The 12,562-nt window shown below is 43.4% G+C and overlaps 1 protein-coding gene across 2 annotated transcripts in view; it reads left to right on the top strand.

Moving 5' to 3' along the window:
- The window catches only part of FAM151B (family with sequence similarity 151 member B), a 44,983-nt gene that overhangs the window by 14,370 nt on the left and 18,051 nt on the right, over nucleotides 1–12,562 (top strand). For both annotated transcript variants that reach the window (XM_075541225.1, XM_075541224.1), the window contains exons 4-5: nucleotides 499–716; nucleotides 4,805–4,940. In XM_075541225.1, the coding sequence (XP_075397340.1) occupies nucleotides 499–716; nucleotides 4,805–4,940 (354 nt within the window). The remainder of the gene's footprint in view (nucleotides 1–498; nucleotides 717–4,804; nucleotides 4,941–12,562) is intronic.

Below are 12,562 nucleotides of genomic sequence, written 5' to 3' on the forward strand. Positions count from 1 at the left end.
TGTTGCTTGATTATATTTAACCCAGGCATTACTCTACAACACTTGAAAGATAGTTTTGGTGACATGTAATTCACCTAGCCTGCGATTCAGTAGTTCCAGCATGCTGAATGGTGCAGTCACCGCCACAATCAATGTTAGAACATTGTCTTCCTTCCTGTACTCACTGTTGTTAGGACATTACATTTTTTTTTAACTTCTTTTCCTCTGAATTTGAAAACTCTCCAAGTGACAAAACCAGAAGCATCGTGTGCTGCTGTAAGCACACACCAAAGTGAAAACACAATTGGCAATCCTATCCTGTGCTATTCATGTCTTCATTTTGAGAGAGAGGCAAGCATTTTTGTAGCACCTGTAAACAAGTCAGTGCGATAGATGACCAGAAGTGTATTACACTTTTATTATGAATTTGAGAATACAGAAACTACTGCTCAAAAGGATGTCTTTCTTTAGAGCTCTCACTGTAGGCATGTGTGTGATTGGCACAAAGTATGTTTTCAGTCTGGCAGCTGTCGAACCATCCATGATGCTCTTGGGAAACATGAAGAGGTACCTGAAGCGCCCCGTGTGGATCAATGCTGATATTCTTCCTGGTCCAAATGGAAGTGGCCGAGTGGTGGATGCAAAACCATTTCTAGACACTGTGACTTCCTTCTTTCCAGATGTGACATTCTCTCTGGGCTGGACCACGGGATGGCATCCTCAGAAAGTCAACGAAGGTCAGATCCTCACAGTGTACATTTTTAATTGAGCAAGTTAAACAACTCTCTAGAGATGAAAATAGCAACCGTGGTACAAAAACCAAAACACACCCCCTTCCCAATACCTAGGAGCCTGATAGAGTTGGAGGCCTGGCTCCTCTCTCTGCTCTCTCAGACCTGCCCTGCCGTGCGTGGTTGGTGACCTTCTCTCACTAAGCCCCCAGGGGAAGTATTTATTCGGAAGGTCCCTAAGAATCGAAGCCGCCTCCTGACATGCTTGGAACCAATTTGTAAAACGTTGAGTACTCTCCTTCCCCTACCTCAAGTGGAGGCTCAGGAGGGGGCAGGGCCCGTGGGGGGCGGGGGAGGTTTGGATGCCACAGTAAAGGAGTTCAAGAGACGTGAGCCAGTAGCTGGGTCTTTAAACTGCTTTGGTGTTGAAGGTTTCCAGGCTGCCTTTCTCCCTGTCCTGTCACGGTTACCAACTTGAACTCGAGCTTCCATTTTGGTAACACAGGTTTAAAAAACGGGATTTGCAGGTTTATAATCATGTAAGGAGAGTTTTCTATTCAAACTCAAACAAACTCACTGCCATCAAGTTGATGCCAACTCACAGCGACCTTATAGGACAGGGTCAAACGACCCAAGTGAGTTCCTGAGACTGTACCTCTTTACAGGAGTAGAAAGCCCTGTCTTTCTCCTTGGAGCGGCTGGTGGTTTCGACCTGCTGACCTTGCAGTTCGCACCCACTGAGGAACCACTAAACCACCGTGGCTCCTGAGCTTTCTAGTAGCGATTTCTCTTTCTAATTCAAAAGGCATAATCTTCCAGACCCTAAAAGAAAGTAGGACATTTTCCTTCTTTCATTAAGAATTTTGCTGCAAAGTTAACAAATTCATTTAGAATTTATATAAAATATCTCTTGATAGCATTTAGTTAGGGCTATATAAAAAGTAATCTTTGAAATACTTTTTCCTTGATGTTTATAAATAGGCAATGTGTTTTTCAGAGTCTTTTTTTTTCAGTGTCTTAACATGATGGAAAGCATACATATAAAATCATGTATGTGTTCATGTATGTCTACAGTAGATTATATGTGCAAGTAATTTAGACTACCCAAAACAATGGATTAGAAGTTAAATATCATTTAAACAGCTAGTAAATACACAGCAGCTCTCTTTCTTTTGGAAAACAAAAATTAACCCAGAGGTAAATACGTTTATTGAGACTGTTAATGATGCAGTATACCTAAGAGTGGTGCAAAAGGCGAAGTGCTGGTCTGCTAACCGCGAGGTTGGCAGGTCCCATTCACCTAGACACACCACGGAACAAAGGCCTGGCAACCTGCAGCCGTTAGAACAGTGGGGCTCGGACCGCCACGGGGTCACTATAAGTCAAAAAAGAAATAGAAATAACGAGAGTAGCAATACTAGGAGGGTATGGGGAAGGTGGGGGGAGAAAGGGGGACGTGATCAAAATGATCTACCTATAACTCTCTCTCAGAGGCATGGACAACAGAAAAGTGGGTGAAGTGAGACATCGGTCAGTGTAAGACATGAAAAAATAAATTATGAAGGGTTCATGAGGGAGGGAGAAAAATGAGCTGACTCTAAGGGCTCAAGTAGAAAGAAAATGTTTTGAAAATCATGATGGCAACACACGTGCAAATGTGCTTGACACAATGGATGTATATATAACTGATTAAAAAAGAAATCGGAAGCAATGAAAAAAATCATCAGCATGTGTTCAGCTGTCACTGGGCTGGGTTTTTGTAATGCTTGTTTTTTTTTTTTCTTCCAATATCTAACAAAGAACCCAAGAATCTTTTTTTTTCACTTAAAAAAATTAGTTTAAAAAAATTTAGTGTTATTGGCACATAATACACATATCTTTAATCATATAAAGAAGAATTTTATAATCATTACCACAATCAATTTTAAAACATTTTCTTTGTTGTTGTTCATGTTTAGATCACTTTTAAAAAGAGCTGTGTAATCACAATCAGTTCTAGTGCTCCCCTTCCTACCTTATTTGCTCCTGAAATCCCCTGACCCTCCCTGTTTCCCCACCCCCCACCCCTACAGGCCTAGAAATCCTTGCCTCAGTTATTATCTCTATGCATCCACTACTTAGGTGCTTCACAAACTGGGAAAACCAACAGCAACGATAAAAACCAAAAAATAAAGTGGTAAGGATAATCTAATAATAATAATATAAAGATAATAAACCAATAATGAGTAAGAGAGAAAAGACCACCATCGATATTTAAAAAGCCAGGGAAGAAGTTTTTGTCACGGAACAAGGAAGAGATACTTGCAGCTAGAACAAATTCAGGTTGGGTCAAGGGGAGGTCTACTGACCCAGTATCATGTTTGATCCAGCATAATCAAGATTACAGTGATCTCTTTCTGATAGTAAAGCTGTTCAGGACCCTTGCTTATAGCTGAAAGGGATCTGCCAGAGGCTCATTCTGACTAGATACTCTGCAGATGGGTTTTGGGCTCCCACTGTCCTCCTACCAATTAGGAGTTCACAATTTAAGTTCTGATACTTTTCCCTTCATCATATTGATTTTGTTATTGTCAACTTTGGATCACACAAGCTGGTGTGCTTCTTCCATGTGGACTTAAGTTGATTGGCCTGTAAGACCCCAGCCACTATTCCGATTGATAGCCAGTACCATCTGCCGTCTTCCCCACCCGCTGCTGTAGTACCTTCTCGTCAGTGATCATTTTATGAAGGTGAGTCTCGAGCAAGGCCACGGTATCAGAACTAACCGTTCTTGGATTGGAGCTAGAGTTGAAGTGGGAGCCCAGCATCCATCTGCTTGCCTGTGGGATGTGCATGACTCATGCATATACTTTGGCAGCTGTATTATGACAAAATCAAAACCCCCAAAATGCTACTAGACCAAGAACAACAACAAGCCAACGAGCAAACAAAAAATGAAAGCAAACAAACTAAAGGCAGGAAAACAAAACACATATAAACAAAAAGGCAAGACATTGTCATTTATCCCCAGCCCTCCAGTAATGACCACTTGAGGAGTCTATGTGAATATATTTCCAGCTGGAGCCAAAACCCATGTGTTGTTGCCCTACATAGCTCGAGCTCCAGTTCAGTTGAGCTCTGTTTACCCTAAGCATGGGGATTGGTGCCAGGAGGAAACTTCCTGGATCAGTTGTAAGTGCAGATCCCTGCCCACAGACCAAAACCTGTCATGCCACTGTGAAAAGGGCATTGAGGTACTAAATACATGGTGATTCTGGGTCCCTGTCCATCGGACACCCACCATGCCCGGGGGTCTCCCCAAAGTCCAGTGACTCCCAGTCCTCAGCCCAAGGGTATGGGCAACTTTGAGGCAGGGCTCAGTTCATTCTGCAGGACGTCTATGTTAAGTCTTGCCATAGCCCCTGGGGCATGCCATGCTGCCTGCAAGGTCAGGGCCCAAGGTCATCATGGGGCTTAATCCTTTCTGGTGGTTCACTGAGGATTGGATAGAAACGTATGTGTAATGTCTACCCAGGAACATAAAATCTGGCCCATTGTCCAATCATTGTTTAGCATCCCTTCCCCAAGCACCCACCATCCTCACCAAGGGAACTGTCAGTGTCTGCTAGGCAATGGCGAGGTTCCCCTCCCTGGCCTCAGCTTGATTTTCCATCCGGGCTGTCCTTCCCTTGCTGTGGAGGTCTATTGATTTGTTCCAGCCTCGTCTCCGTGCTGTGTAGCCTCAAGCGGATGGTCTTCTCCCATTTCCCACCTCTTGAAGGAGTTACCTAGACCATGTGAGGTCTCCTTCTTCAAGGTGAACCTGAGAATCTTTAAAGTAAATAAAATAGGGTTAAATGTGCTTCTTTTTACTTGCAATATTGGTAAACCCCTTTTAACATTTTAGTTTTTGCCTAAATTTACTGTGGTATGATTTTAGATTTAATTTTTATCCACATATGTCCTAGTATTCAGTGGTATTTTAAGTAATACCAAATTCGAATGGAAACAAATTTTCTAATGGAAATTTATATGTTTATAGGAAATTTAGGTTTTTATTTAATTGACTTTCAGAATTTCAGTCAGAAGAGCTTTGTTTTTTGTTTTCGTTTCAGGTTACAGTTGGTCCATGGTGAAAGAGATGGACTGCATATGCAGTGAGCTGAGTCAGCCTGTAACATTTCCCGTCAGAGCAGCGCTAGTCAGGCAGTCGTGTTCCCAGTTACTGTGGCTCTTAGAGAAATCCAGCAGGTATGTGTTTACATAATCCTCCTTGTGTGCGTGCAAAAGAGCATCTGAGAGACAGACAGTGAATGAAAATTGGGTTATGTAAGGACTGCATATGGGAGACAAAGGCAGAAAGGAGAAACACAGATTTCATAAGCACAGGCCCCATTGCGGGACTGGTGGTCCTTTATGAACCTTAACTAATTTATGGCATCGTTTCCTCTCAGAAGTGTTTATACTTCATAAGTGCCCAGTAAATGGTTTTGGAGTTTTGTTGTTGTTGTTGCATTACACATTCGTGGAAAGATATAAGTAGATAAAATAGTTTCACTGTAATTTCTGAATTCCATGGTAATTTCTGAAGTCTCTTGTCACATATAAAATTTTCATTATTTAACGGTATAATGAAAATTCATTGAGCCATCTCTAATTATTAAGATATAAAGGAACAGATAATAAAGCAACTCGGTGCTGTTTTTTGTGGGGATTTTTTTTTTTTTGGTGGTGGGGGGATAGATTAGTCATTAAGGAGCAGCGAGTAACTAGAATAAACCAAGATCCCCACAGCCCTGATGTGTGTTAAAAAAGAATACTTAGAAACCATCAAGTGGAAGACTCAATCAGATAATCCCTCCATTACAGAGCACAGGGGACACATACACATCATTGGTGGGCATGTAACCTGGCCAGTCATTTCCTTGGTGGGGAAGTCTGGCCCACCTGTGGGTTTCCTTCCTGAGGGCATGGATTACTAATAGAGGTGCCCTAAGTCCAGAGATGTAGGAGCACCCGTAGTCCTGGAGGACTGTTTATAAAAGCAAAAGGACAAAGCAATTGAACTGGCATCACAAAACTGGTTGGAGAAAGTATACAGTTCCCATACAGTGGAATATTGCTTGCCTGATGGCAACCTCAGGATCCCTGGCGCCATAGTGGGTCAACTGCTAATCACAAGGTCAGCAGTTATAAACCACCAGGAGAAAAACAAGGCTTTCTGCTTCCATAAAGATATATGGCATCAGAAACCCACAGGGGCAGTCTGACTGTCCGTAGGCTCCCTATGAGTCAGCGTTGACTGAATGGCAGCACATTTGTGTTTGTTTCATTATAAATCACCTTTTCTTTTTTACTTAATATTTCATTGTATTTTAGGTGAAAGCTTACACAGCAAATTTTCCCCTTTGACAATTTTATACAAACCATTCTGTACTATTGGTTCTCACAATGTGTCTAAACCAAACCAAACTTGCTGCCATCAAGTCAGTGCTGACTCTTGGTGATGCCCTGTGGGTTTCCAAGACCGCAGCTGTCCATGGGAATAGAAAGCCCAGTCTTTCTCCTGCGGGGATGCTGGTGGTTTCAAACCGCTGACCATGTGGATCGCAGTCCAGTGCGTCACCAATTCTCCATCAGGGCTCCAGGATCTGGAAAGGGGAGACTGAGCTTCTTACAAGGATGGGTTCTCCATCCTTTGTGGGCCTAAGGATGATGGAGGGAGCTTGTTAAAATGAGATGCCAGGCCCCGCTCCTGGGTGCATAACCCAAACCCTGTGTTGCCAATGCTCCTTACAATGTGTCAGCATTGTCATTAGTCTCATGCGTTTGCTCTGTTTCCATTGATCTAATTTCCCGTCCTGCTGTCTCAACTCTGCTTTTCAGGAAATGTTGACATAATTCACGCTTATTTTGTAAGGCAGTTTCTTTTGTATCATTTTCAGAAATAGTTTCAACTCCATGTTCACAGGTTATCTTGCAGCGATAGACTCAGGGGTTCCTCCAGTCTCTCAGTGCAGTAGGTCTAGACTTTTAAAGAGATTTCAGGTTTTTCTACTCTCTTCTTCCATTCTATCTGGGACCTCCCAGCATTGGAGGCTGGGCACCATCTAGTGCAGCGGTTCTCAAACTGTGGGGTGCGACCACTTTGGGGGTTGAATGATCCTTTCACAGGTGTTGCCCGGTTCATAACAGTAGCAAACTGACAGTTATAAAGGAGCAATGAAAATAATTTGATGGTTGGGGGGGGTGAGCACAACATGAGGAACTGTATTAAAGGGCCGCAGCATTAGGAAGGTTGAGAACCACTGCGCTAGTGCGTCTGGCCTTCAGTTTCAAAAGGTTGTAGTTCGTGTGGATTCCTTTCTTCTTTGGTCCTCTGCTTGCTGTCATTTTCTTGTGCATCCCAAGAATAGAGACTAGCAGCTATCTCTCAGAAGGCCACCCCAACCTTCCAAGATTCCAGACATAACTCACCAAACCTGGATGTTGAACATTCTGATAAACTCTCTGTTAAGGTGGATTGACCTCTAAAATACTTTAAATGGAAAAAAAAATCCACAGGCAGAATGGTGAGTCTGGTATGTCTCCAGTTGTAGGGGGGGGAAACAGAGGCTGTATGAAGGCATTTATAGGTAAGCGGGTCTCCCAGGATTCAGTCCGTGGCTCCTGGCATCACACTGAAAGAGAATCAGACGGTGCCAAATCTATACTCATCAAGTTCTTGGCTACAAATACCGGGACCAAATTCTGGCTCCCTCAAGCAAGAAAAGAGATTTATTCGGAGCGTATCAGGTCGCTCACAGAATCAACAGGAGTCCCGGAAAACGTAGAAAATGGACCAGCAGGAAGGGTGGCTGGGAGCTGAGAACACGAAACTCTGCTGTCAGACCCTGCAGCTGTAGACACTCCCTGCCCCAGGATGGGACGCACAGCGCTGCTGCCACCACACCGCTGGCAGAGTGGCTTCTAACCCATCCCTGTCTGTTGGGTTAGTTCCCTTCAGCCAGGCTTCACCACTCTGAGACCCCTACACCTGTGGTCTGATTGCCAGGGTTTGGGAGAAATGACCAGCACTGGGAAAAAAACACAAACAAACAAAAACACCAAGAGAGAATAAAAATATAAACATTAATATAAAGATATAGAAAGTATAAAACTTTGAAACAACACGATATTTGCTTTTATGTAATAATATATTTTTAACAGCAACAACAAAGTAAAATCAAGGCCGTCATCCGCCCTACAGGAATTTCTTCTCTGGTGCACATTGAATCACGTGGAAACATCAGTGGGGGCTTATGAGTTTTATGTGGTGGTGGTGGTGGTGGTGCAGCGGGATGTCAGGGTGATTGTGACTCCCAGTGGCCCCCTGTGATAGACTAGAATTGCCCCAGGCAGCCTTCTTGGTATCCCTTTCATGGCAGTAGATGGCCAGTTTGTCTGTCCCTGGGACCACAGGATGGGTTCAAACTGCTCGCTTTTCGGTCAGCAGCGAAGCACTCAGCCATTGTGACACGAGGGTCCCTACATTATACTAGGCAGCTATTAACGACTGTGGTTCCATAACTTGGAACCAGAACTAGCACGTATGTATATAAATAAATAAATAAATAAACAAACAGATGGCTGCAGGAGCTTTGTGTCAATGGCTCTGGGCTTTGTTTTCATCGGAATAGATGAGAAGGGCGCTAGAATGTGATACACTCCTGTGCTAATGAGTGCGGGGAAGCCAGACCAAAGGAAGAGGAAATGGTTTATGTACCGAAGGACTGATTCACTCATTGTTGGGGTTTGCTGGTTTCTAGGTTTCATAATTAAATATTTATTGTATGAATCCTGTTATTGAAGCTCCTGGGGGAAATGGGTGCTTTTAGCTCCCAGTCTCTCTTAAAACGTTGCTCAAGTTATGAATTTCAAGCACACCTAAAAGCAATCATTGTGCCATAACGGAAAAGATTTGATCTAAAAATAGTTCTATGAAAATTAGTTGAGCCCTGAAGTACTTGACAACCAGTTTCTTTTAAATCTCTCTAAATTGAACAATGTAGGACGGAAATTCTCCAGGTGTGATCCCAGGACCAGCAGTGTTCCTGTTGCCTGGAAACTTGTTAGAAATGCAGGATTTGGATTAGCCCCTAGATCTCCTGATGGGGCTGAAGCCCACCAAGTTGTGTTTTCATAAGGTAGCTAGCTGATTCGGATGTGCAATGAAGTTTGAGAGCTTTTGATATCGACTATAGGTAAATAGGATTACTTTAAATCAGATCAAGTCTGAAAAAGAGCATAATAGTATAAATACTAATAAATGGACCACTATTCAAAAACAAATATGGAAGCCCTCTTTTTCCACTCTCCCATTAATTAACCCATTCCATGGGTTTTTATTTTTAAATATTTGAATCTATGTAATTTGACTTAATACATCTTAGAACATTGGGACTTGGAAGGAAAACATAAATGCTATTCCATAGGAGGAGGCTTAACATTTTTTGTATACAAAATAGGATTAGCAGATAATAGATTTTCCCACAACTCTTCTGAAGTCCCCACGTGTTTGACAGTAGACCCAATTGCCATTACTAAAGGACCAGTAGATGCGTCAGTTGAGAATGTGGACTAAATGGGTCTTAAAAAATTACGTCTATTTCTCCCACCCATGTCCTCGTCTTATGGGGCGGTTGGCGTACCTCGGACACAGCACTCATCCCCTCCCCTTGAGTCTGGCCTTAGGAATGCCTCAGCCAATGGAAAGAAATGGAAGGGGGCCGTGTGACTCCCAAGGCTAAATTATGAAAAGGTTGCAGCTTACACTCTCTCTTTAGAGATGCTCAACTTTGGAACCTGTCAGATTGTAAGGAATTCAGGTAATAGTTGTATGTGGAGAGGCATTGGGGCCTCACACCAATAGCCAGCATCAACTTGCCAGATAAATGAGTGTACATGCTCTTCTGAGAGAGAGAGAATAAATGTTATAAAAGATTAAATTTTATTTGTTGAAACCTAACACTGAGCTAGTGAATAAGCAGTCTATTTGTACGATATGTAGAAATGCTAAAATAAAACTGTAAAGGTGAAACTGAGGTACAGGGAGACAGACAGACATAACTGACAGGACAAGGGAGAGCGGAGACAGAAACAGCTTTATTAAGGGGAGCTCCTGGATCCTAGGCCAACAGGTCAGGGAAGTCGTGCTCAGTAGCAGGAGGGGGGGGGGGCAGAGGTTTTTAAAGGGGTTGTGAGGCATGTGTGGCAATTATAGCAATTAGCATATGGGGTCTGGAAACAGCGAGAATTGCTTGTCCACTCCTTGTAGCTTTCTCTGAACCCAGGGCATCTGGTTTCACCGGTTATCTTACCTGGCACCATCTGCTGCCAACTTCCTGGACATGCAGGGAAGTGGGGCCCTGACCTGCTTCAGCTCAGCCCAATCCAAACATCTGTGAAACTGAAAGAAAGGGGAAAAGACAGTGGAAGCTCTGTTGTTGTTTGGATTCCTGCTCATAGCCACCCAGTGCACCACAGAACAAAATGCTGCCCCGCCCTGTGCTGTGCTCACAGGTGGTCCTCTGCTGGAGCCCACTGTTGCAGCCACTGTGTCCATCCGTCCGTTGCAGATCTCCCTCTTTCTCACTGCCCCACCACTTTCCCAAGCACGGTGTCTTTCTCCAGGGACTGGCTCCTCCGCACAACATGTCCAAAGTATGTAGAGAAACTCTCACCATCCCAACCTCTAAGGAGCTTTCTGGCTAGACTTCTCCCAAGACAGATTGGTTTATTCTCTTGGCAGCCCATGGCCTTTTCAAGAGTCTTTGCCAGCACCGTCATTCAAATGCATTGATTCTTCTTCCGGATGACTTATTCAGTGTCCAACATTCACATGCAAATGAGGCAATTACCATGCCCTGGATGAGGCACACCTTAGTCCTCAAAGTAACCTCCCTGCTTTTCAACACTCTAAAGAGGTCTTGTGCAGTAGACTTCCCGAAGCAATATCGCTTTTGATCTCTTGACTGCTGCTTCCATGAGCATAGATTGTGGATCCAAACAAAATGAAAAAGATGGCAACTTCCATCTTTTTTTCATTTAGCATGATGTCACCGAGCAGTCCAGTTGGGAGAATTTTGGTCTTCTTTCCACCAGTTGTAATCTGCACTGAAGGCTGCATCATCAGCAAGTGCTTCGAGTCCTCAGTCTGAGCAAACAAGGCTGTGTCATCTATTTATCACAGGCTGTTAGTAAGCCTCCTTCCGATCCCGATGCTACATTCTTCTTCATATAATCCAGAGTTTTTAGTATTTGCTCAGCATACAGATGGACTAGTATAATAAGAGGATGCAACTCTCACCCCCATTTTAATCCATGCAGGATCCCCTTGCTTTATTTATACAGTTGCTTCTTGATCCTTAGAGAAGTTCTTCGTGGGCCCAGCGAAGTGCTCTGGAATTCCCATCCTTCTCAGCTTTACCCGTAGTTTGTTATGATTCACACAGTCAACTGCCTTTGCATAAGCAACAGAACACACGGAAACATTTTTGGTATTATCTGTTTTGAGCTAAGCTCTATCTGACATTAGTAATGTTCCATAGCCTCCTCTGAATCCAGCATGAATTCCTGGCAGCTCCCTGTCAATGTACTGCTAGAAGAGTTATTAGATGATCTTCAGCAAAATTGTACTTGCATGTGATATCAATGATATTGTTCTATAATTTGTGCATTCTGTTGGGTCCCCTTTCTTTAATATAAGCTTGTCTTTCCCCCCCTCCCACCAACCTATATTCCCCCCTTCTTGCCCTTTCCCCTCCCTGGAGTCACTTTTCTTTAGAAAGGAACAAATTTAGGTACAAATATGGATCTCTTCCAAACAGTTGACCAAATTGACCCTCTGTCAAAACTAGCTGACTGCAACCCCATTGGAAATATGACTTCAAACTCATGAGAAGCTGTACAGTTAGCAACTCAATGTTTCCCTGACAGTGTCACCAGGAACCCACTTAAGTACAAGGGGGTATGCCACCCCCCCATAAAGCAGAATTGCAAATCTGGAGTAGAAAACAATGGGACCAATGGTTCTGGGGGGACATGGGAAAGGAGAAGGCGGGGAGGGGGTGGGAAGGAGGTGGTGTTGACCAGTCCAGAGACAATAGAGCAATAAGTGATCCAAAATTAGTGGCAAGGAGGGTGTGAGAGGCCTGGTAGGGATTCAGCAAGGGCAATGTAACTGAGAGAAATTACTGAAACCCAAATGAAGGCTGAGCATGATAGTGGGACAAGAGGAAAGTAAAAGGAAATAGAGGAAAGAACTAGGAGGCAAAGGGCATTTTTAGAGGTCTAAGTACAGGCACACACAGATGTAAATATATTTATATAGGATGGTGGGGAAATAGATCTATATGCATGTATTTATAGATTTAGTATTAAGACAGCAGATGAACAATGGACGTCCACTCAAGTACTTACTCAATACAAGAACACTTTGTTCTATTAAATTGGCATTCCATGATGCACACCTTCCCAACATTATCACTAAAAACAAATGTGTGCATAAGCGAATGAGGTGAAGAAAGTTGATGGTGCCCAGCTATCAAAAGATATAGCATCTGGGGTCTTAAAGGCTTGAAGATAAACAAGCGGTCATCTAGCTCAGAAGCAACAAAGCCCACATGGAAGAAGCACACCAACCTGTGTGACCATGAAGTGTCAAAGGGATCAGGTATCAGGCATCAAAGAACAAAAATAAATCATATCATTGTAAATGAGGGTGAGTGCAGAGTGGAGACCCAAAGCCCATGTGTAGGCAACTGGACACCCCCTTACAGAAGGGACGCAGAGAGGAGACGAGCCAGTCAGGGTACAATGTAGCAATGATGAAG

The sequence above is a fragment of the Tenrec ecaudatus genome, chromosome 2, assembly GCF_050624435.1.
Source record: "Tenrec ecaudatus isolate mTenEca1 chromosome 2, mTenEca1.hap1, whole genome shotgun sequence".
Classification (NCBI taxonomy): domain Eukaryota; kingdom Metazoa; phylum Chordata; class Mammalia; order Afrosoricida; family Tenrecidae; genus Tenrec; species Tenrec ecaudatus.